This window comes from Coturnix japonica, chromosome 4 (assembly GCF_054131305.1).
Source record: "Coturnix japonica strain WE chromosome 4, WE-NBRP24, whole genome shotgun sequence".
Lineage (NCBI taxonomy): Eukaryota > Metazoa > Chordata > Aves > Galliformes > Phasianidae > Coturnix > Coturnix japonica.
In genome coordinates, this window is record NC_140666.1 from 78,625,789 (window position 1) to 78,651,102 (window position 25,314).

The 25,314-nt window shown below is 35.6% G+C and overlaps 1 protein-coding gene across 4 annotated transcripts in view; it reads left to right on the plus strand.

Moving 5' to 3' along the window:
* The window catches only part of RAB28 (RAB28, member RAS oncogene family), a 58,131-nt gene that overhangs the window by 28,514 nt on the left and 4,303 nt on the right, over window positions 1–25,314 (plus strand). For all 4 annotated transcript variants that reach the window (XM_015862914.3, XM_085545734.1, XM_015862911.3 and 1 more), the window contains 2 exons: window positions 18,865–18,968; window positions 21,717–21,794. In XM_015862914.3, coding sequence (XP_015718400.1) covers window positions 18,865–18,968; window positions 21,717–21,794 — 182 coding nt within the window. The remainder of the gene's footprint in view (window positions 1–18,864; window positions 18,969–21,716; window positions 21,795–25,314) is intronic.

Here is a 25,314-nt window from a genome sequence, read left to right on the forward strand (position 1 = left end):
TCTGTGCTTTTTGTGCTGCAGTAACTATAACACCTGCTGATACTTATCAGAAGCCATTAATGATGATGTCTGGATTTTGTGATGTTTGAACCTGGGGTATTACTTGTTTGTTTATGTGAAAGCATTTAAGAAGTTGTCTTAAGCTACACAGAGCAATTATGTAATGAAGTAAGAAAGAGTGATCACTGTAAAATCTCTGCATTGCCAGCCAATATATTGCCAAATTGTTAATCACTGATTTTCTTGGGCTGGCTTTATAAAGAATATACCTCAACAGGTCTTTGGCTTACACAGTAACTTCAGCAATTTTATTTTGGGAATGGCGTATCAAAAAGGTTTTTAGAGCATAGAATCATAGAATCACACGGTTGGAAACTTAATTACTGGTGTTGTTGCATCTTTAAGTGGCTGATCACTACAGCAATAATGCTGGTTTCCGAGCACAGCCAGTACTTTTTCCAGCTGCTTTACAGTGATATCTTGAAGCTTAAAATGTAATCTATATGGGTAAGCCACAAAAGCCACTATATATTAAAGCAGACTCTGACAGTAAATCAAAATTGAACAGCTGGCAACACTACTAAAGTCATAAACTTATTTATTAGAAAAACTAAACAGAAGAATTATATTAAAAAGAGAGGAATATGTTCTACAGACCAGTGGATATAGCTTAAAACCTGGAAAGTGCTGTAGATTAAGGGTCCAATTTATGAACATCTGTTCTGGCAGTTTCTGTGAGATTCTTATGTTCTTTACAATAAAAGTGTGAAACATGTTTCCCCCCCTCCGCCCCTCCCCATACTAATCATGCTTTTCTGCAGTTCATAAAACTTGCTTTGGGCCTTATGTAACTGGGCCTGTCTGCTTTACACACTTGCTAGAGTAATTACTATTCATGAAAGAGTAAGTACTATACCGACGTCACAGTCCCACGGTACACTGTTCTCCTGGCTTGTTCCAAGCAGTCTTTTTGGCTTCAAAAGCAAGGAATGAACACCAAAGTTTCCTTCATACATTTAGACTTAAAGCATGGCAGTGAATAATGGAAGTGAGTCACTAGAGAGTAAGATGGACAGCAAAACGTCTTTTATGTGGTCACAAAGTTCTCTATAGTGGAAATGTAGTTAGAAATCGGTTGTTTTATGTAATATATTTCATGTCTTTGCACACAGGCAGTCACCAGAAATAACTTTATTGTTCATTATCTCTTAATTTTTGAATAAATGATAATATAATGAATATTTTAATAATATTTTGATTGTGATATTTCCATAGCATACATTTCTGTCCTATTAACAGCTGTCTGGCAATAAGCTTTAAGTTATTGGATTCTGCTTTGAGTGGGAAATAGAAAACAAAACATCCAAAACTGACTGCTTGTCAGTTGTGCTGCTTTGCCTTTGAAATGACTGTGACAGAGGTAAATTTTAGAGATTTTAGCTATATAAACTCTTCTGTATATTCAGGTTTGGCCTACGCAGCACAGGTGATGATATTTTGCACTCTAATTCTTGCTTCATGTCTGGCAGTTAGACTGAACTCAAATAGATCATTGTGAAATGTTGACAGTTTTATTTTCACCCAGTGCATAATCTGCTAGCATGCCAGGCACTGCTGCCATCAGCAGAGTGTCAGATATTAGGAAACCATGGTGCAAAGAAGTCACTGGGCAATAAAAATGCTTCCTTTGTCCTAAACAGGCTATGTTCCTTTGCTGATGAAAGTGGTTACCCTTCCTTTCAATTTGAACTTGATTAGTTTTACCTCATTAGCCTCTGATATTAGGCTGTATATGTGCTGTTATAGTTGTTTAATCTGAGGAAGCGCTTCCAGCTTGCAGAAGGAAGAAGAGTAGTTCTGTTATCCTTTGGATGAAGAAAAACCATCTGGGAATGAGGCGTTTTCTGTTTACGTGCCATCTGCTTTTGAACACTTACAGTGCGGGTACGTCTTGCGATCCTGTGTATTGGCCATATCCATTTCTCAGAAGTTTTGGTCAAATTACTATATATATATATATATTTTTTTTAAGTTGTAAAATCTTAAGGAGGCATATTTCTGCCAAATCTTCATTGGCCATTGATAGTTCCTTTTGCCTCTTTATTAAGTGATGGTTTAATATTTGATTTATATATTTTTGTGGGGCTGAGGGCAGCACTACTAGTCACCTAAATAAAAAGTTGCTTATGTAGCCACTTCATACTTACGGAACTTGAGTTTTCTTCTTGCTCTGTCTAATATGAAACATGTTTTGCTAATTGGTTCACTATGAATCATTTTATCTGTCAGTAGTGTACAGTATATTAATCACAGTTCTTGGAGCGTGGCTTCGTTCACGGTATGTTCAGCAACATAAATGATCTATTTGCTTTATGTTTCCCTGCGGTGAACTTTTGTTTGTTAGGTTTGGTATGTTAAAATGCACAAATGTAATTTATATGCACCTGCATAAAACATTTCACAAGTGACCTGGGTTTCATTTTCAAATTGTCTTGGTTTCTGCAAGGAACTGACCCAATAGAAATCAGGGATTTGCATCATCGAAGACAATATCAAGTTATGTCCCAGGGGAACATTAAGCAGGGATCCAATCTGTGGTGGTTTTTTGTGACCTGACTAGAACATTCTGGATTCCTGGTTCTGATTATCTTGGGTTTTCATATTTGTTGTAAGTGATTTGCTTTACTTCTTGTCCTTGAGTTTCTTGTATGTGTGTGGACAGGGGAGGGGAACAGAAATCACTGCATCACTAACATTTTCTGTTTGCCTTCCTCTACTAGTTACTGTTGTCCTGCCTGGATTACATCTCACTCTTATGCACTTCTTTGTTCTCTCCATTCTTTCCATACCTTGTGCTTGGTGCAAAGGGAGTGCTCTTCACAGTGTTGTTTTTTTTTCATTCATAGGTCATCTGCTTATGCTCCTTAAACAGCCAGGTATGGACACTAGGTTTTTGTTCTTTGTGATGGTATCCTGCTTTTGAGGAGTATGGGTTACAATGGACACTTCTACAGTATAGTAGACATCTTGTAAAAATTCTAGCAGCTTCTCTGTCTGAGTAAACTTGACTGATGAACTATTAAGGTCTTCTGGTTTATATAGTATATGTACCACTGCCCTGGAAAAGATTTCATCTTGAGTTGCTACAGTCAGGAGGGCATATAAATCCACGAAAATTAATGTGGCATTTCCTTCATAATCCTATGAATTTTCTGCTTTAAATGTATGTTTATGCTTTTCGTGAGTGTTTGAGTAGGAAAGACCCTTTAAATACTGTGATGATATCTAGAATTATTATATTGTCATTGTGTGCATTTTTATTTAACATGTACACGAAGAAATAGAACTTGACATTTTTATTCTCCTTTAAAAATGTATGTGGTGCAATTTATTAAGTAAATAGGTCATGAGGGCAGAATTTTCATGAGTATGCCAATGCTCAGAAATGTAGATACCTGTCTGGTGGGGTTTTCATACGTGGCTTAACCATTGCCTAGTTGCCCAGCAGTTGTTACAGTGCTTAAAATTGTCCCCTTAGGCACGCTTGCATCTTTCAGTATCTAAGTACATTTGCAAATCTGTTTTAAAAGGTTTAATTATTCTATAGAGAGACCTAAACACCAGGGAAGGCAAAATCATTGGCAAACCAAACCAGTAAATATATTGCAATATTAGCAAGCCTAGTTCTGACTACTGTGTCACATAAGATGTATTTGGGAATAAAACTGCAACCCGTGAACTCATTCTGGAATTAATTTTAGAGTTGTTCCAAGGGAAGAACAGAGCAGATAACCAAATTCTATTGTATTTGAAAAATGTAAGTTAATTTTTGACAACGTTTCTGAAGAAACATAGGGTTAACTTGCCATTAGCTAATAAAATCTCACTAAGTGTGGCGTGCACTTAGTTTTGTGAAACTTACTTTATATGTTTACTCTACCTCACTTCTTGTTCTGGAATTCTTTTCCCTAGCATCAGCACAGCTGCATCATCCATTTCCACGGTCCTTTTAACCTCCGCTTTAATTAAAAAAAAATTAAATCAGATGCTGTTTAAAGCTTCCCGTTTAGTTTTGGGAAAATAAAAGTTCACATCTAGCTTAGGAGTGTGTGAACAGCTGTTAAAAGCCACAAGCAAAACGATACTTATAAAAGTGGTGGGGGGAATTTTAAGAGCAAGCTGCCAGTCCGACTGTAGCTTTCAATAGCTCTTCACTTTCAGCCAAATGGTTTTAACAATAATTTTCTTTTTAAAAAAAAAAAGCAGAACAAAAAACCGAACGCTGTGTTTTATAGAAGCAGCAGCCCAAGCAGTTAGGTTGGTGGTAGTAGGAGGCAACTTGCCATTTCTCTTTAACTTTTTATGAAATTTTTCTTTGAATCTGGGGAAATTGCTCATTAGAGAGATTGGAAGGGCTGATGTCCACCAGCGCCCACACACTGTGCAGGTACATCTGTCTCCATCTGATTCTAATGAGGGATCTGGTTCACTGAAATTCCCAGAGTTCTGAGTTTTAGCATAGGATTGTCATTCACTGGCACTGTGTTTCACAGGTATTAAGAGTCCTGTGCGTGACTGCAGCATTCTAAAGTAACAATTTCTTTTATGAGTTATCCAGTTTGATTCTCCTGTTGGACATAAATATGCAGGGCACTTATCAAATGTTGAATATTTGAAAGAAAGAAGGAAGACTGAGAATGTTCCTTGCCCAGTCCTTATAGTGCGCTGTGAAGAGCTTTCAGAGGGGAGAAAACAGTTCCTTCAGAAACATTCTGTCTTTACTGTTGTTGAGAGGCTCCTGTGTGAAATGTTCTTTGGCCTGATAATGGTGTATGTGTATCTCTGAAACTAGGTTGGGCAGTTTCCTTAGGGCCTGCTTAGACCATTAGTTGTTCTGCTCTTGAGTGAGATCATAGCATCACTGAGGTTGGAAATGACTTCCATTAGTGTAACCATCAGTGCCATCCCTACAGCACCTTCCAAGACATAGGACGGCAGTTGATCTGGGCAGGCATGTTCAGTGCTGCCAGAATGTAATGCAGGGAGAAAATAATTTCCTGTAGCTCAAGCTTCTTGTGTCTATGTGTACTTGGTACTCATACAGAACATGTGCCTGGATGTGGGACTGTTTTCATCCACATTGAAAATCCAGCAGATTTTTTGACTGTTAAACTTGTCTGGGCTGTGTGTATAGAAAATATGAGTCCAACAGAGCAGACTTTGTGCCGATTCACTGAGGTGAGAGGTCTGAACCACACTTTATAATCAAATCTCTTGACTGCAAATCTGTTTTTTGTTGTTGTTTGTTTGTTTGTTTTTTGTTTTTTATTGAGGTGTCTGTTCTCTTTTAACCTCAGCAGATTATTGACTTGTACTAAGCAGTGTTGTCACTAAACTGGCTAGGTATGTTGCTTTGTTATGCTGTTAGCTCTTATGTTGGGGTTTCCACACCTATATAGTGCTTTCAGTATTCAGGTCAAAAGTTCAGTGTGGTTGTGATTTGACATGGCTGCCTAACCACTAACTAAAGCCAAAGCTGTAGGAATTATGTGTGCAAAACCCCCATTCTCTCTTAACATACTTTTAAAAGTGAAGAAGTGTGTTAGGTCACAAAGAAACTAAGAAATCATCAGGGCTATGCTAAAATTTTAATAGATAATATCTTGGGATTACTTAAGTCCAAGATGTTAACTTCTTGACTCATATTCTCCTTTTCCTTTTCACACCTAGCAAGGGAAGTGGTTTATCCTTGAGAGCTCCTAAGTATAATAAGTAGATTGGGTATAAACCAAGAATGATTTGATGGTGTGATTAACCAAATAATATGAAAAAGCATGCTTTCAGCATCTAAATTCCCGTCAGATGTAGCTGATTACTTTTCCCTAACTACTGTAAAAATTGAATGAAGCAGAAACTCTTAAAATCCTCTTTAGTTTTAGAATAATAAAAAAAAAAAGCTTGCAAAAAGAAGTCTCAGTTGAACCTCAACTTTCTTGCTTAACATTTTTAAGTTCAAGTAATTCTTGGTTTTAAAATAAAAAGTTGAGTGCACACATGTGTCCAAATTCAAGTGCCCTCAGTGTCCCCACAACTCTCATAGTCTGAGAAAGTGGTTTCACGATTGGTTTAACCCAGTTTTGCTTTTGCCAAAAGTTGTACTTTGCAGAGGGTTCAGTTCACTGATCCAGCCTCAACTGAATGGAGCAAAGGGAACAATCGTTATTTGAATGAACTCATGGATTTATTTTATACTGTGGTGGTGCTGTCACAAGAAAAGATTTGTGAGTGCTCAGCCAGGACCATCCACTTTACTTGCAATTAAACTGCTGAAGAAATGATTACTTCTAATTTCAGGCCATCCTCTTCCACTGAATCTTTCTTTAGGTGAGTTTTTTGCTGAGGAGTAGAAGAGTCTGAAGGAATTGGATTGCTCTGCGTAGCCATGTGGCCAAAGTGGCTCCAAGGATGTAGATCATAATTTGTTGGATCTGTAATGATTGGAGTATTCTTCTTATATCTTTTGATTGTTTACATAGTACACAGCTTTTTAAGAGCTGAACAGAGTTTCTTTCAGTCCTTTGTAGATACCTTGATGTGCTGGTTCCACTTGCTCAGATGAGATGGTTAATATTGTAAAATGTTAATATTAGTGTGTTCTATTTTAGTTTATCAACTAATTCATGTCTTTACTTTGATGGAGAAAAAGCAGTGAGCAGTTAAGATGAGAACAGATTTCATGTACCCTGATGAATCTCTTATTGAGGGAAAGTCTTTTAACCAGATTGACTAATTAGTGATATTAACATCTGTGAGATGTCAGTTGTTGGAGTATAAATAGACTGAATTCAGCTCTTGGTCAGTTTAAGAAATAGCTAATAAGGGCACTACTGATAGCAAACTTACTTTCTCCTTTTGTAGTAGTCAAAGTGTGTTATATTTCTTTGCTAAGCGGTCTTTTTTTTCTTATAAAATCTAATTAACTACAAAGTTGAGTTGTACTGTTAATTTTTTTAACTGCCAGTTGAAAACTGTTTGGCTTGGTAATAATTACTTACAAAAGCTTCCAAATGGAAGAAAAGCTGGGCTGCTGTCAAAGAGGATTTCATACACATGGAACAGTTAAGCAGTAATAAATTGCCTAGTAACTGAGTAATTTCACTCAAATATGTGCCAATCTTGCATCTACACTGGAAAAAGTTTGGAAGAAGAACTGAAATGATGTCTGAAATTGCTTAATGCTGGAGTTTTATTATAATAACAATAATACTGACTTGGCCTGATCTTTGAACATTTAAGGCTTGTTTTTATATCCCGGTGAATGACTTCATGTTCACTTATAATTTTTGTTGTGGGAGAGCTCCCAGAGGGGTCTGTCTGTAGGAGAAACTCAGTGTCTCCAATCCATTATTGCATCTTCTGGAATTAGCAGCAAAGTCAGGCATGGAAGGGCCCTGGAAGTGACCTGAGCTGGCTGTGTTAGGAGCAGGTAATTGAGAGCATTGGTTGAAAGCGTCACACCTAAGGGGGGAGCCAGCTTTATAATGCGTCTGTTTGATATGAAATCAACAGAGGCATTCCAGTGGAAATGGTGTGTATAGATTGGTTGAGAATGTTGGAGTGGATCCTGTGAAGGGGGTATTATTAGGTAAATGCATTGAGATATGTAAAAAAAAAAAAAAAAAAAAAAAGATAAAGCTCCTTTCTTGATGCTGTAGTATGTCTGGGTTTCCTATTTTTGGAAGAAATGAGTTGTCCAACTATCCCTAGTTTACAAGGTGCTATAGCATGATTAAGTATAGACGGAATTACAGGTGTATTAGACACTTCAGTGTAACACAAGAAAACCCAACCATATAATCATAAACTGCATCTAATCTCCTTAATGCGAACATGCGTCTTTATTAATGTGAAAATTTACTTTTCCATATTCAGTAGTGATACGGACTCTGAGTTGCCTGCCCTTCTCAGTGCTGACATGGACTCAGCCCCCTGGTGCTCCCAGAGGCTGTAATTTCATGATAGCCTGTTTTGTGATGAAGCCAGTTTACATCTTGAAGTTACCACTCCTGTCCTGTGGGAAATCAGATTGGTGGCTTGAGCTGGGTTAAAATGAATGTTGAAAAAAGGAAACAGCTATTTTTATCGTGGATCAGCTTACTGAGCTTTATAATCTCATATGAGCTGCATGGCCTCCTAAGCAGGTGAGGAGCAAATAGTGCCTTGTGGCATGAAGGTGGGAATGAACAACCAGGAATGAGATAGGACAGCAATGGTTTTTGAGCTTTGGTGCTGGCATTGGTATGCCTTGAAGCTATGGCAAGAAGCTCTTGTTGCTGCCTGTAAAAGACAGATGAGAATGAATGCAGCTGGGATTTAAGCAACGTGTGAGTCTTCCTAAAATCCTCTATTTATGAAATTATAAAGAAATTTATTTTTTGGCTGTCAATCCACTAAATCTTTTGAATTTTAGACCAACGAAGTAATTTAGATGTTGTCTTAGCATTTAAGTAAAGGTGACTATACCTTTTCCTGGCATGGATAAATTCTGTGATGAGGTGGGTAGATGCATCAGAATTTGTTAAAATATTTGAGAGATGAACAGAGGCTGATCCATCTGTGGCTTACAGATATATTGGACTAGCACCATCTTCTGAATGTTTGCTACATTACAACTTCATGTTTTAGCTAAGGTATTGAAGAACATGTAAAAAGGGATCACTCAGCTTTGGATTTCAGTAATCATAGTGCAGTGATATATTTTCTATATTCTGTTGAGGTAATGAAACTGTTAAATTGAACCAGGATGTAGAACATCTCTAGCTGAACTAATGAAAAAATCAGATTTTTAAAATGCTTTTATATATGTATTACAAGGAGGGAAATTATTTTATGGAAAAAAAAAAATAAATTGAAATCCTTGATTTTCTCACAAGTGAATCCAGCTCTGTCAATATAAGCATTTATTTATGTTGTTTCAGTAATTCTGAATAAAAAAGTTTGGTGTGGAATTGGAAGTAGGGTCTGTTACTATTTTTCTGCCAGCAACTTTTGTTTCGTAATGCTTGGGTCAGTAAGGTTCAGTATAGGAAAGTTTGGAAACTACTACCCAAAATATAATCTGAAGAGCAATGTGCTTTCTTGACGCAACACAATGAAATTAATTTGCTCAGAGTTCATATGAGCGTTTTAAAAAAGCACATTGCAGTTGTCATAATGTTAACATTTTCTTACAAGATCATATAATGTTGTATTTAGTGTATGTTGTTCTGTAACAGGCCGTGTTATGTTTGTGAGAGAAAATATAGATTCTAAATGGCATAAGCTTTTCTTTATAATGCTGAAACACTAGCAGTTAGAAAAATGAAGTACTGTTTGCAGCTTGATTTTTGTGTGTTTGTTCTTGGTTACTGTCATATGAAGGATGCTGGTAAGAAAAAGACATCAAGAAAACATTTATTACTTGTAGAAACTTCCTAAGAAGGAGTGAGAAGAAAAGCTGCAGCTGGAGTTTCACAAATACAAAATAATTATCATATATTTTTATCTGTGTTTTAGTTGAGTGTCAGTGCTTAATTAACAGCATTGCCACGTCTCTGAGATAGTCTCCATAATGGTGCGGCTGTATCACTGCTAATTCCATTTGCCATTTCATTTCTAGTGCCAGTGTGTCAGGGTGGGCTGAAGGGGACTTGCACATCCAGTCTGTGGATGGTGTGTAGTTGCTGGGCATCCTCAGTTGTGGTATGTTTGACTATATGTTGATTTGTTTTGTTTCACTTTTTCAGTTTTATTTGGTAAATAGGTCGTTCCCAGCTGTGTTTGAGTGCAATGGTGATTGTTGTGACTGCTCAGTGATAGTATATGGGTTGATAGGGTAAGGAAAGTCAGCCGGAGGTGTTCTGCTGGTATGGCTACTCTCTTATCTTAAGGAATTAGCAATTTGTAAAGACTTTTGTGTCCAAATTAACAGCTTTTACTTGAAAAGGAAGAAAACCTAATTGCTGTTACAGTCTTTGTTGGCACAAAGGTTAGGAAGCCTGAACACAGGCGTTAAAGAAGATGAAAGATGATTTAGTGTATAAAGCAGTAAAATGCTTCAGTGGAACCTCATGTGATCTTAGGCAAGGCTTTATGTTTAGTTTTTCCTTCATGTTTCATTTTTTCATTTGTAAAAATAAGAACAGCGTTTGCCTAATTTAGTCGGAAAAGAATTAGGCAGCACACTATCTGTAATTGCTAAGTTCTTATAAATGATGGTGATAAGGGCTATGTCTGAATCTGACTGGCTAGATAAAAAGCAGTAGTGAGCAAACAGCCTTACTTCAGGAGTAATTTATAATCACAGCACACGTGCAGAAGGTAAAATCTGATTAACCCAAGGTGTGAAATTAAAGAGCATTAAAGCCCTGTGAGATAATGCTTTTGAAAGACAAAGGCATTAATCTGCTCTTGCCAGGCTAATCATACTCCATAACACTGTGCAGAAAAAGCATTTCATCTTCTTTCATTCACGTTCCCACTTGAAGTGTGAAATGTAGCCTAAAGGCATGTTTGTATAGATATATATACTGCAGACAGTAAACAAAGATACGTGGTAAGATAATCTGCACAGAGGTCTGTGCTGCAACATCTATGCACCCTGTGCCCAGATTAATGCATTTAAAGTTAATTGGTTCCTCTCTGTGGCTGCTCTGTCTGCAGTACAGATGTATCTTCAGGGTATGTAGTCACTTGAGTTGCAGGGTAAGCTGGTGACTTCAAGAAACACCTCTGCTCCATCTCTCTTCCTTTCTATGCTGTGGTGATACCCTTTCATAAAGAAAGGAAAATAAAGTAAAAAAAAAAAAAAATAAAAATTGTTATGTTTTAATTGCAAGATAATAATGTAACTTCATTTGGTTTTGGTTTTGTTTTTTGTTTTATTTGTTTCTTAATATACTTTTTAAACTACCTTTCTTGGTTCTAAAAGCATATTCATTAGGAGTGTGGGTGAGGATGATCAGTGCTTAACAGAGCGGATCACATAGTAGCTATCAGTGCAATCTTACTCTGTTCAGTCAAATGAAAAATGGTGGCAAAAATTTCTGCCAAGAATGTATTGAAAAATGAAAGTGGGAAATGTCTAGCTGAGAAAAAAAATATTATTTTATTCTATTTAACTGTCCCTTCAAGCTGTGTGAATCGTTCATCTATCATCTTAGCTTTGAAAAGAAACTTGGGTGTGTGATTTTTATTTCTTCCCCTTCTCCTTCAGAAAAAAATTTTACTTGGGTATGAAAAGATGCCTGCTGTTTGCATTTGCAGAGGTTAACATATCTTCTTAAAAAATGACCTGTCATCTACCAAACGTTTTACATGCTTATTGTTCGGTGAGGATCCTGTCCCATTGTTTTAGTGTGCCGAAATCTGTTTTAAATCTTGGAGATGTTAACCCAATTAACCATTTTGAGCTTTAGACAAAACGCTGTTGCCCTTTGTTGTTTACCAGTGTTTGAAAGTCTCAATTAATATAGCGTATTTTTATGTAGGAATCTTAATATAAAGACAAGAGCTTCCACCTTAAATATAAATCAAAGAGAACTTACGGTTCTAAATACATTCTTTCTTATTACTTACTAATTAGAAAAGATCTTAGAATTGTCACCCTTATGCTAAGAAGCTCATTACAGAATTTGTGTCTTTGTTTTTCTTTGAGAGGAAAGAGAATTCCAAGTAGGTTCTGTAGAAATAAATGGAGGCACATCAGAGGTATATGTGAAAACAGGCAAACCTCACTTCAAGAACAAGATGCTGTTGTGCTTTTAACTGAGGAGATTTGGAAATTGTCTGCTTTATTTTCCCATATTGAGCATACGTACTTTATGTTGTCCCTGTAGAAATTTGTGTACTGGTTTTGCAAGAGCTCTGGACATGTATTTGGTACTTATAAGCTTATATTTTTCTTCAGTAATTGACATACATATTTGTTGATAATTTTAGTTTTTTAGAGGAGGAAGTGTTAAGATGCTTTGTGTAAATCACAAGAGTTTTTAAGCTTTTTTTTTTCTGCTTTCTGGAACTGTCGATTTCCTGTTATAGCTGGAAATGTTAAGTATAGTGTTTTAAGTATTAAAGTGCAGCACCAGCTATTATTATTCTCCCTTAGCAAGTCTTCTAATATAACATGTGATTTGTTACTACATCCTCATAGGGAAGCATCAGCAGCAGAGTGTACATGACAGTGAGAAAGTAAACACATGCTTGCAATCAAATTAATGTATTTCATCTGTCTTCAACTAATAACAATCTGTCATGCTATCTATCTGAGAAGGGGCATAAACAGTTTATTTTGTGTTTGGAATAACTTCCTGGAGGTAGTTAATGTGACATGTAGTTTGTCTGACATGAGTATAACCAGATCAACACTCTAGATGTTTTCTTGATAACATAAAAAAATTACTGAGAAAATCTGTACTTGGAACTATATTTATATTTCCTTGAGCTTCCTTAAATCAGAGTCGTGGTATAGTTTTCAGGACTTCCATGAAAGAGTTTTCTTTTCTTGGCAGCTATACAATTTTAGTGTGAGAAAAAGATTGAAAGCACTAAAAAATTTAGCTACAAAAAGTTGCAATTTGCACTCTGGCATTGATGCTTGATTTTCTTGAAAACTGTGTGCAAAATTAATTGGGGAGCACCAAGTCAAAACTGATTTTTAATAGAGCTAGATCTTAAACTGTTGAAGTTTGATAGTACTGCAGACTCGCTGCAGTTTGTCAGATGAATCAAATTGGTTATAATTTCTGCATAATTCTAGTTCTTATAGTATTATATTAGTTACTAACTGGTCATAATTAGTAATACGATCAGAAATATTATATCAGATAATTTTATTAAGAGCTTTTGTGTCTAATTAGAAAATGAAAGTGCCTTTGCTTGAATTTCTAAGTAATGCACTCAAATATTCATAGAAAATGAAGGCTCACTTAACTAGCTCCATCCTTCTGTGGGGATGCAGTAGGTTACTGGTAAGCTGTGCAATAAAAAGCTGGGGATGGTTTTTGTTGATTCATTCCCCCCCCCCCCGTTTTCTTTGGAGTGGTGGCAGAACTAGAAGAGAAGCTGGGTAGTATTGCTTATGGCAGAGGAGGCCTGAGAGGGGCTCTTCATGGCTAGAGCTGCTTGCACTATGCATCAGCATTTCTGTTTTATTCTTTGGAATAAAACCTTAAGGAAATCTCCTTTTTATTTCCCTATTCGGATACTTCTGCTTTTGCACAGGTGAAGCAATCTTCACACTGCAATTAAACTGATTGCTTGTTGTGCAGCGATGCTGCATGAAGACAGTACTGTATAAATGTTGTCTTCATGTCTCTGTTAGGTTTTCAGGTGCTCAAACTAGGTTTGCTCTTAAGAAACAATGCTGAAGTTGTAACAGAGATAGAATGAAAAATTTGCCACATACAGTTGTCGTCCTCCCCCCCCCCTTTTTTTTTTTTACGACGCTGGAGTATTTTCAGAAGAGAAAATATGTACATAATTTTAAGCACATGTAAATCAAATTAATAAATTATTAAAGTATTTTACTTGTCATGTCTGTGTGGGCTAATCGTGATAGCTCATTATTTAAACATTATGTAATTGTATACCTTGTGTGAACAGCTGCAAATACTTTGCAGAAAGATTTGTATTTCGTTTTTCACAGCATACTGTAAAAGAATATATTTTTGTGCACTACCATAGATTAACATAAGTGTTTACTCATAACTTTCAAACTACCCTTAATTATCTTCATATCTAAATATGAAAGTTATAATATGTGTGATAATTATGAAGCAAGGCAGTTGTGAATTAATTCATGTTAATACAGATCTTAATGATAAATGCCGTAAATATCAATAAATAGCTCAATATAATAAACAGCTCAAAATAAAAACTGGCCCTTTATAACAGATTGTGTTGTAATTGTTACACTTGCAAGCTTTGAAAGACTCAGATTTGGATGGGGAAGCATCGTTTTACTGAAACACTCTGAACTGTATCTTTAAAGTTTCTTTTCCTACTGATGTTTTAGCAGATGGGTAGATTAGTTATCATGGGAGTTAGTAAAATAACCTTATAGTGCCATACAGTTTGTAAATGTAATCTCACGATCCAGGAGAAAAGCCAGCAAACTACTGCATTCAGACTTGCTTAACATGCATTATGCATTCCACTCAGCTGTTTATGACATTCTGAGCAAGTACTGTCACTATTTCAGCTGCTTGCAAGTATCTGTTCTAGTTCTGTATTTGTGTTTCTTCCAAAATTACCTGAAAGATTATTGCAAAAATCAATGCTTTATGACTTTAAAAACACTTTGAATTTACATGAAACTATTCTCTAGTGATGTTATAAGGAAGACATTGGCTGTCCTGTGGGAAGGGCACATATATAGCATAAGTAGCAGCCTTTACATTCTGCATAAGTGATGACCTGGTATCTTTTATAGTATGTGTAGTTACTTGCTTGGGTAGCAATATTTATATCAAAATTAACTACTGTTAGATTTCTGCCATTTTGAAAGGTGGTGAAATCAGAACATTCATCATTTCACTGATTAATGATACTTTAAAGTGCTTACTGGCTTCTTGTCTGTCCCAGCAGAGTTATAACTGTTGTTATACGTATTTATTGTTACCATCATTTAAAGGCAAAACTGCTCTGGGTTTTGATATCATGCTTTATTACTTGAAGGAATTCTAGTGAGCTAATGGTATTTGTGGTAGTTCATTTTAGTGGAAAGGATGAAATAAGCCCTTATTTATATTGCCTAGCTACTGTTTTTTCACCTGCGTGTTGTATTGAAATGGAGATCATGGAAGCATGGTAAGCTAAACTATTATGGACCCACCAGCAGAGACTTTTTGCAAGCTTCTGTTATCTTAGAGGAATGATACATACAGTTAAATAGCATAAGATAAATAACTTAGCTATTAATTTATTTAGGGTTAATAGTTTGAGAATCTTAAGACAAAAATAGCAGAACATTTCAATTGAGACTTAACTGCTGTTGAATGGCTACGTGTAGTGGAGACTGTAAATCACCCGCTTCCTAGTGTCCTTGCATTCCCTCACTGCTAACCAAAAACTAAAATGTCTGTGGCTCACGCCTAATTTCTCATGTAAAGTTATACAGGAATGTGACTTACAGTTGATTACTTATACGTTCTCAAGAGCTTGCTCAGAATTTTTACCGGTCATATCATTGCTAGCCTTGCAGACAATTGTTTAAAATATTAATCTACTGTTATCTTTCCTCTTTAATGTAGCATTGTCAATTAGCTTTTCACTGCAATTAAGTGATGTATATCAGCAGTTCAAAGTACAAGGAAAAAATAGTTTCTCTGTCACCTGAAGATGTGAACCAATGCAATCTCCACAAACCACAATTTTGTCCTTGTCATCTTTGAATTGCCACTTGCTCCACAGAGGTGACTGTGGCCATCTGCAGTTTTCTTCTTACCTCCTTCTTTTCTTGCCTTCAGCAATGCTTCTATGAGAGGGAAGATCCAGATTCTTTTTTTACCTCTCTGGATCCATGCTTAGTCTCCTGCAAATCAAGACTGAAAAGCAAACCTTACAGTGAGCCTTATTTCTTGCTACAGTAGACACTAATCGGTTCTAGTTTCTTCTTTGAGGGGAGAGTTTCATTTGCATCTCTTAGGTTAGGTGGAAGTAATTCATGAATTTCCAGTCTGTTTTTGTTGTGCTGCTATGTTTATGTGGTATCCGTACGTACTACACACGTGGATCTGTTATTTGAGAAGCCACAATTATTTTGCTGCCCTCAGTTGAAGTGACTCTTCCCATCAGACACACTTGAAGACCAAATAGATATTCTTGCTGTATTCTGTAAAACTTATCCATTTGGGTCTTGTTTTAGCTTTTAATGAGCAGAAAAGCATTATTTATTGATAAGGGTAGCACAGTTTGTAGGCAAGCACTTGAACCAAAGTAACAGTTTGTAATGTTTGTATATTTTAGGATCTCACTATTTGTGAATAGTTAAAGTTCTTTTTTCCTTTGCAAACAAAATGTTTGGTCTCCTTTTGACGTCTCCTTGTGGTTTCTAGCCATCAACTTAAATTATCCTTGGTAAAAACAGAGCTATTAATTTCGTCCTGCTATTGTCATCTTCCTCATTTACTTCAGATGTGCAGGGTGACTGAACAGTCTGGTGTGGAAATGTCCATCCATTTAGGCCTTTCTCTAAATGTTTGTGTTTGATATAAGTCCAAATCTTTCTCTGTGACCTTCATTAGGGATGGCTTATCATAATCATTAACATGGTTAAAATGATCATCTTTTGCATCGTAATTGCTGAAATTCCTTTTTATTGGCAAGTGCAGTGTTATCGAGTCATTTAGAATATTCAACGAAATCTTTTTTCCTGGTTTATAAAATCATACTGTATTTATCTTTGATTCTCTTCTTTCTGGCCAAAAGTTATTTGTCTTTGCCTTTAAGCTTTTCATGGCTTAAGTACATCCTTGTATCATCCTTCATCCCAAAGACACCTATTCCTGCTGCTGAGTGATTCATTGTACCAGCCCATGTTGGCCAGCTATGAGGTTTTTTTTTGTTTGTTTTATTTTTTTTCCTCCTTATGAAGTTCCTGCATTTCTTATAAACACCTATTCAGAAAATAAGCTTTTTCCTCCAGATCCTTCCTAAAGACTTTTCTCTGACATTTCTAAATAAAAGCTGGACAAGAGTTATGTCCTGTTATCTATGAGTTCTGCTTATTCTGCTGACCAATGTTGGATGTTCAAAGAAATAAAATAATAACAATTAAAAAAAAACTAGGGGGTAATTACTTTACTAGGTTTACTGCATTTTAGCAGATCTTCAGTAACTGCCTATGATTGTGCCCTGCAGCTTTTCGTGATTAAATGTTTATTAACACTTGAAATCTTTTTCTTGTACTGAAACTGTGCCCTCTTTCATTGAGTGCTTGTAACATGAATTGCCTTGTGTTTACCCTGAGCTGAGTGTGCGCATATGGACAGGCACCTGGCAGTTATCTTCTGTAACAGTAACTGCACAGTTCACAGCAAACTGCCCAGAATTTAGAAGCCATGGGATGAAATACTCCCAAATGGGAAGAAGAACTGAGAATGGCACAAGTTTCAGAAACACGGTTATATCCCGATTTTTACTTCCAGTCTGTTTGAAGATCTGGGATCTTGCATGCTTTTAATTGCTCTACTGTAGTGAAACATATGCTCTGCTGACCATATTTTATTCTTAATATTTACTCAAATAGAAAATAAGAAGCACTTTGTGGTATGAATTCTTACAAGGCAGAACATTTTCTTCTTTGAAATTCATTTACCTTTTGTATGCTCTTGTGTTCCTGTGACCTCTGTTTTTTTCCTCTTGGGAAAGAGAGATTGAGAGAAATTGTTACTTGTGAGTTTGCAGACGCTCTCTCCTGGTAGTTATTTTTAATAGAAAAAAAGTTAAACAACTGTTACATAGACTGTATGAGGCTTTTTACTGACTTTGGGATTCATCTTAATTAATGTTTTTGTTCTGCCTGTTATTGGTAAAGCTGTATATTCTACATTTAATGTTATGAAGTACTGTACTACAAACGTTAGTGTTAATAGCTTAGTATTTTAGTCCTTCACAAATTAATGCCTGTGGTAACTGGATGATTTTAGGCCTGTTCTTATAAACAAGGCCTTACTGATGTGCAAGGAACAGTAATATGTGGCAAAAACTCCACATTAACCAAAGTAAGCAGTATAAATGGGGTGTAGGAATCCCCTGCTAGACTAAAAATCTCCAAGAGAAAATCTCCAGAGCCTACAAATTAAAGACCTCCAATATCATTTTAAAATAAAGCCTTTTATGAAGTATGAGAGCATTTTTTTTCAGCTGATAATCAAATGACACTATTATGCAGGCTTACTAGATTTGCAAATTTACAAGTTTTTACAAGTCAGTTGGGTCCCTTCCTCAGGAAATCAGTTTAAGTTTTTTTTTCCTGTATTGACTCAAAGAGCCTGGTTGTCCTTAAATCCTTCTGAATATATTTGCCTTATAATTTGACGGCAGAGAGTCAACACCCTTATAGGAACTGTAATGCAATAAAAAGAGAAACTTTTCAATATAGTTTCCAGTTACCTTAGGATCAGATTTGGAAAAACTGGAATGTGCACAATAAAACCTGTGCAAGACTTGAGCTCCATGTTGTGTTGTAGGCGAGTGCTTTTTAACATCAAATACCGTTTGAAAGCTTTACTTTGCTTCCCATGGTTATAAAATTCTAAAAATGAAAATGTGCTGGAATGTGGAATTGAAGACTTCACATATAAAGTAACGAACCATCAATGTTTTCATTCTTTTTTTAAAAATTATTATTATTATAGTGAATGTTTTTGCTCTGTTGTGTTCTTCAATAAAGTTATTTATGACTCATTTCAGGTGTGCTTTGTGGACTCTGTGCCTCTAGTTTATGCTGGATTAACATTATATATAATATATATATATAATACATATATAATTATAACTAATTATACTGACATTATACCTGTAAAAAAACAAACAAAACACGCAATTTAATTGTTTCAGATTCTTTTTTCTTGCATGTAGTTACTGGGAAAGTTGTTACCAATTGCTTGTGCGAGTCCATAAGGGTTTTTTTTCTTTAGATCAGATATGGGTTTCTTATTTTGTACAATGACTGTTGTGATTACTGTATTTTTCTGGCACTTGCACGCCTCTGCAAAGAATAAGATGACATGTGATTTATTTCTAATGAACGAGTTTTCTAAGACAGATAACTACATAAAGCAACTCTAATGCTGTAATCTTTTTTTCCCTGCTTGTTTCTAGTTGACTTGGAGCATATGCGCACAGTGAAAGTTGACAAGCATCAGCGATTCTGTCAGGAAAACAATTTCAGTAGTCATTTTGTGTCAGCCAAGACAGGAGATTCTGTAAGTAAGAAAAGTGAACTCTGTATTGATCTTTCTGTGGATGTATACATTCTTTATTAACTACAGCATCTTCTCATTTGATTTGTGGATTGAGGTATAGATCATAATATGGAAGTACTCTTGGCTAGTATATCATCGTGAGAAATGAGGCCCTTTGGGTCTCTGCTGTCAGCCTTTGTTCCAGGTGAAGTCTCATCTATAGAGTATCAACACAGAAACTTTTTAACAGTTGATAATTTCACAAGATCCTGTTACAATCAAAATTTTTAATATGGGTTCTGAGCCAGAAGACGTTCTCTCTGCAGGTCCATTGAAACTTGAACTTTCTGATATTTGTAGTGCTTTGCCGAGCACATTTTAGAATGATCATTTATCTCAGACCTAACTTGGATACTTGTTTTAGTTGGAAGTGTATGGAAGATAAGATTCTCTTTTAGTTGACTGTATCAGTCAGATGAAATCACATTGTATTGTTTTTCTTGATTTCTATTGCATGCCTAATGACTTTGTGATTCCTGTAAAAAATAAGTCTGTCTCTTTCTCACACAGGCAACATAATGTACTTTATTTGAGTATTACTGGAGAGTAAGACCGTGTCCAGTTATATGGAAGCATAATTCTGTAACATAAATGGCATCACTTGTTGTTTTAAGATATTTGATGAAAGCTCAATTACTTCTAGAGTGGACTGCCAGATTTTATAATCTGTAATTACTGTGTTATACTGCTGATACAAATGCAGTGAATCCTGATTCTCCTTAGAGTTTGTGTTGAATCTTTGGCAGGAATTTTTGTTTAAAGTCTGAAAATGTTTTTCTTACGTTAGAAAGAGAAGACAAATTCTATAATACTTCATGCAGTGAAGTTTGCATGTGATGAAATGTGTTCCTTTCTCAAGGAGACAACCATTTTGTGGTAAAGTAGTGGTTTTTATAAGATAGATGTAGTTAACATTACAAATTAAGAAGGAATCTTTATGATGTCTTTTTAATTGATGATGTAATTCATGATTACAGCAGCATCCCACTGTATATGCTAATCGTACTTTTTTTAACTTACTCTTTAAAAACAAAAGTAAATCTGAATGTACCTAAAAGCATTCACCAGAACTTTCTGTCTAAATATCTACTGACAAAAGAAGGTATGAAGAATGGTTTACAGTAGTTCATTTTTAGTTTCGGTATAGGTTTGAATTAACTCTTTCCACTCTTGCTGCAGTTTATGTATTTGGGTAGTTGTGCAGGGAAGACAGGGTGTTTATTCTGGACAGTGATTTAGGGAGAGGCCTTCCATGGCTGCTGTGGGTTTAGACTAGAAGAGTCTTGCATGTTCAATTAAGGTCGATGAAGCGATTTGTTTTGTTTACCTCAGATCTTTCCAACGGACTCAATTGCAAACGATAATTTTATATACATAGAAAAATCTGAATGTCTCCTTAGAGGAGTATTAAACGTCATGAAAGATTTACTGTAGCATAACTGTCATGCTCTCCATTGAACTTCATAACTAGAGCAGTGAGCTCCCACCTGGTGCTTTGTGTATGAAACTTCAACACAGCAGGTGACTGGTTTACTAACACCACAGAGTGTGATTGAGCAGGTCTCTGGAAAAGGTCTGCCCATTTCCTTGCTGTATTGTTGTTAGTACAGTAGACTAACACTAAGATAGTAGACCAAGTAGTTCAGAGAAAATAAAGTGATTTTGGAAGTGACAGTGTTGGTTTTGCCACTCATTTGTTTTCAGCTTCCATTTGAGCTGTAAGAAAAAAAATGCGTGAATGTTTTTTTACTTAATTTTTTTTTTTTTTTTTAATTTTTCTTTGCAAATGACTGATAACACTTCCACAGGCCTTACCTTCTGGAGTGGCAGCTCTTTGGTGAAAAGCATTGTCAACTGGCAGGTTGGGCTGTGTGCTCAGTTGCACTGCTACACAGAGCATAGGATGCAGCTTGACAGTATGCTGCATTCAGCAGCAGTACAGTCTTAAACTGTTCCTGTTTAATATCTTTTATGTCCTTTAATCAGATTTAAAATGCAGCTTCCTAAGCGGTAAGTTTGGTGCACTGTATTGAGATGAAGTAAAGGGGAGTTACTTAAGATAGCCTTCCCACCCATTGTTATCTGTCAAATCGCATCTGAAGTCTAACGGCTAGGCTGTTCCATGCCATGCTACATTTTGCTTACTTAGATATTTCTGTTCAATGTAACATATACAATCATTTGTAAGACTCCCAAACAGATGTATCATTGCTTGGATTTGATGTTCATAATGTTTTTGAAACATAGATAGCAGAGATTTTGGTGCTGCTGATGCACAATTCAGTTGTTCTGAATTTCAGCAATTTACGTCTTTATTGCACAATACACTGGTAAAATATTTTTGTGCTAAACATTGGTGAAAACATTGGTGAATACCCTTATTCATATTTTATAGCACCGAGAGCAGTATTTGAGAGGTGGGTTGTGTAAAAGCTTGTTTAAACTTAAGCCTCTGGAGGCAGAGTAGAAGTGTTGCCTCACAATCCAGTGTACTGTTCATTCCTCGTAGCATTGTTGAGTTATTTTCCCCAATTTTTAAACAAAATAGAATGTACCAGATGAGATTGTTCTCAGATCTGTTTTGCACAGGTCACAGTTCTCTATATCTCGTTGTTTACAGTTCGAGAACGGTTTGATATATTTGAAAGAACTTTTAGGATGTCTGTTTTTAATCATTTAAATGGAATTTAATTTTTTTTTTTTCCATAGGTCTTCCTGTGTTTTCAGAGGATTGCTGCTGACATCCTTGGCATTAAATTAAACAAAGCAGAAATGGAACAATCACAGGTAATTTCCCACAAATATATGTTTTGCTTAAAATTTTATTTAGTGTTAAAAAAAAAAGCAAACACTAAGCCATGTTGCAAATTAACATCTATCCCTTAAAGTGAACTGTACCCATTCTACAGAGACAGTTAGTTATTATCACAACAGCTTCTTAAAAATATAATAATCTTTATCCGTCATGATAAACTTGCTGAAGCAATAAAAGGCATGTTCAAAAAACTAAAGATAATAATAATAGTTTGAGAGCAGTTTGCAGTATGTAAAAGTTTTCTTAGAAATTAACACACCTTTGCATGAGTGATGTTCTTATCTATACATAAATTACTGTACACTGATATAATATTATGATACTTTGTTTTAAAATCTTTTACATACTAAGGAAAAATCATTTTATAACACTAAAAGCTTGAGAGACAGAAGGCATAAGTTTCTGCAAGTGTAAATGCTCTAAATTAACATTCAGTATAGACATATGTTGAACTGAATAGGAAAAAAGCTACTGTTTCATAGAATGGGTTGAAAAGGAAGGACCACAACGATCATCTAGTTTCAACCTCCCTGTTCTGTGCAGGGTCACCAGCCAATAGACCAGGCTTCTCTGTTTGTCAGTTTCAGAGTCAAGAATAAACTATGTGATGTCTTTGGTCGGTTAATCTCAGACTTTTCATTATTTGAATTTATAATGCAGTATGATGATGCTTTTCTCAGTAAGGTCTGTTTCCCTGATTGCAAGAGCACTATTTCCTACTTGTATATTATCATGTACAAATTAGAAACAAATCTTTTTCTGATTGACTGTACCCATTCTTGACAGACCTGTGGTATCAAGTGATTGGGTAGCTAATATGACTTCCATTATTTTTCTTACTCTGCCCATCCCTAATAATTTCCTCTTAAAGAAACTGCATACTCTTTTGCTTTTGACTTTGGGCTTTTTAATTTGTGTTGAGTTGGAGGTTTTTCTGCCATCTTCTCTGTAGCAAGAAAGAACTGAGAGGACAGTGTTTCCCAGCAATAGGTGTGGAGTCATCAAAAAGCATATTCTCTATCCTCTTATATTGGCTAATAGAAGTGTGAAAACAGCAAATGCACATAAAAACCTTGTTGCATATCTTTCTTTGAACTATAACACAGCTTTTTACTGTTTCTGAAACGAATATTCCTTGTAATCATTGCATGCTAAATAGTTGTAATGAGAGCAGCTTTATGACATTTAAAACTAATGGGAAAAAGTGTTTTCATTATTTAAAATTTAAATTGTAATTCGTTTAACTGTAGGTACTGGGATTGGACATTATTTATTTAAATCAGTGGATGTTAGGAGAACTAAAATGTGTTAATTGTTCAAATAAGCAAACAAGCAAGAGCTTTTCTAGTATAGCCCCTTTTCCTTTACCACCACCTCCTGCCAGGTTCCTGCTTCTAAATATAATTTTCCTGCCAGGAAGACTGTGAGCACATAGGTTTAAACCAAAGGGTTTTACACAAAACTGTTTCAGAAACCTCAGAAGCAAAGATTATACTACTAAGGCAACCTTTACTAGGTAATGATATTTGGGATTACAATTATTAAACCAAAAATTGGCTGAGATGGTGACACGGTATCCTAGAATTGCTAGATGCTGTTAACATTAAATGAGTAGCCCCAAAATAAGTCAAAAAGTTTAGTAAAAGAAACCAAACCAATGACACAAAACATATCTTGTGTACAGGTTGGTCTCCTCCTTTTTGAAATATATAATAAATATGTAGTTTCTGAAAGTGTTTCACCACTTGAGTGTTTACAATCTGTGTTGAAGTGGTTACCTACAAAACTGTATTGCAAATAGTAAAATGCCAAAATATACTTAAGAGTGAATGCCTAACAAGCAAAGGAAAAGAGTTTCAAAAAGTTATGATTTGTAGGTAAATAAATATTGAGTGTAGTTTTTCAATATTTGTGTAATGCTGAGGCACCATTCACCTATTGCTCTGAACAGTATAATGATAATTATACAGTTATAAATAATTGCATAAAGAGCTCCTTAATTTTTATTCGACTACTTAGCTTGCATTGAAGCGGTCATCTTACATGTGTGTTGTTGTGTCCTGCAAACTCAGATATAAACTTGTAGATAGGTATGCAAATACCTTCAATTAAAATAAGAATATGAGATAAGAGGTTATATAGAGTATTGTAGCTTTGTAAAGAAAGTGTCTGTTTTTAAGGAAAGAACCTCTGTGTAGACTTGTCTGAAGAATGCTGTGCATTCTAGTTTGAACTGGTGCTGGCTTTAAGTAGGCTTTTTCCTACCTTTTAAATAATCAGCATTTTTAATGGTGTTGAACATATCTATGGAATGTACAATATGTGGATAGGGCAAAGTTGATATTATGCAAATTACAGTTAATAAGCATAGTCTATATACTCACTATGGCGCACATTACTGTAAATTAAAATCTAAGCTGTAGTGATTTAAAAGAAATAATCCAAATTAAAGAAAAGAAAAAAGGAAATAAATCCAGACACAACACAAGCAACAACAAAAGAAAAAAGCAAAGCCTGTCAACGGAGGTGGTTAGAAGGGAAATTTCATTGTGTCCTCACTCAGGTCCAGCAGAAGTCTCTCCATGTGTAGCCAAAGGGAGAAACAGTCTGACTCTGCAAGATTCTTCTAATGAAGCACAGTTTTAATTTGCTGTGAATAGGCACTAATACTTTGCTAACGGTATAAGGTTTGGTCCCTTTGAGAGTGCTAGTTTGAGTGGGCAGTAAGAATTGTTCAAATTTAAGTCAGTGAGAAACCAAAGGGAATTGTACTTAAGTGTTTGTCTTTTTAGCTGTAGCTTAAGGTTCATTGTTGTATTTGGGGTCCAAACTTTGGTTAGTTCTTAAGACTGGAAATGGAAAGTATGCATAAAATTAGAGAAAGAAAATTTTAACCTTCACAGCCTCAGAGAGGCGAACAGAAGGACATTTCTTGAGAGAAATTTCTTAGTCTGCAGTGGAAAAGCTCTACTGAAGTAGTATGTAGATGCTGTTTCTCAAAAGCATGGAGTGGATCTTTTGGCTGAATTGAGGTAGTTTTAGATGATTCCTGGTTTACTACAAATGGTTGTTTGATTATCAGAGATTCCCATGTGTGAATATGGAAGAGGGAGGGGAGATGTTTGTTTTTTGAATTTCTCTCCAAGCAGCATTAGACTTCCTTAAATTATAGAATGGCTATGTGAACGTGCTCCTTAATGTTTCTAGGTGTTTAATACTCTACCAACTGGACTATAAAAATAGAGAAATAAACCTATAAAGGGAACAAAACAGAACACAAGAATAAGCGTGACTTAACTCAGTTAATTTGAAAGCATTCTATTTCATTTCTTCTTTGAGCAAAGAGTAAAATGCATTTTAGTTTTACAAATGGGCATTGTTTTCTTCCAGGATCTTGTCTTTGAATTTTCAGCATTCTGAATGTAATGTGAGGTTTCTTTATTTTGAAAAATGAGATGGTTTCTACTTGTGTATATTTGAGTGTAATGGCTT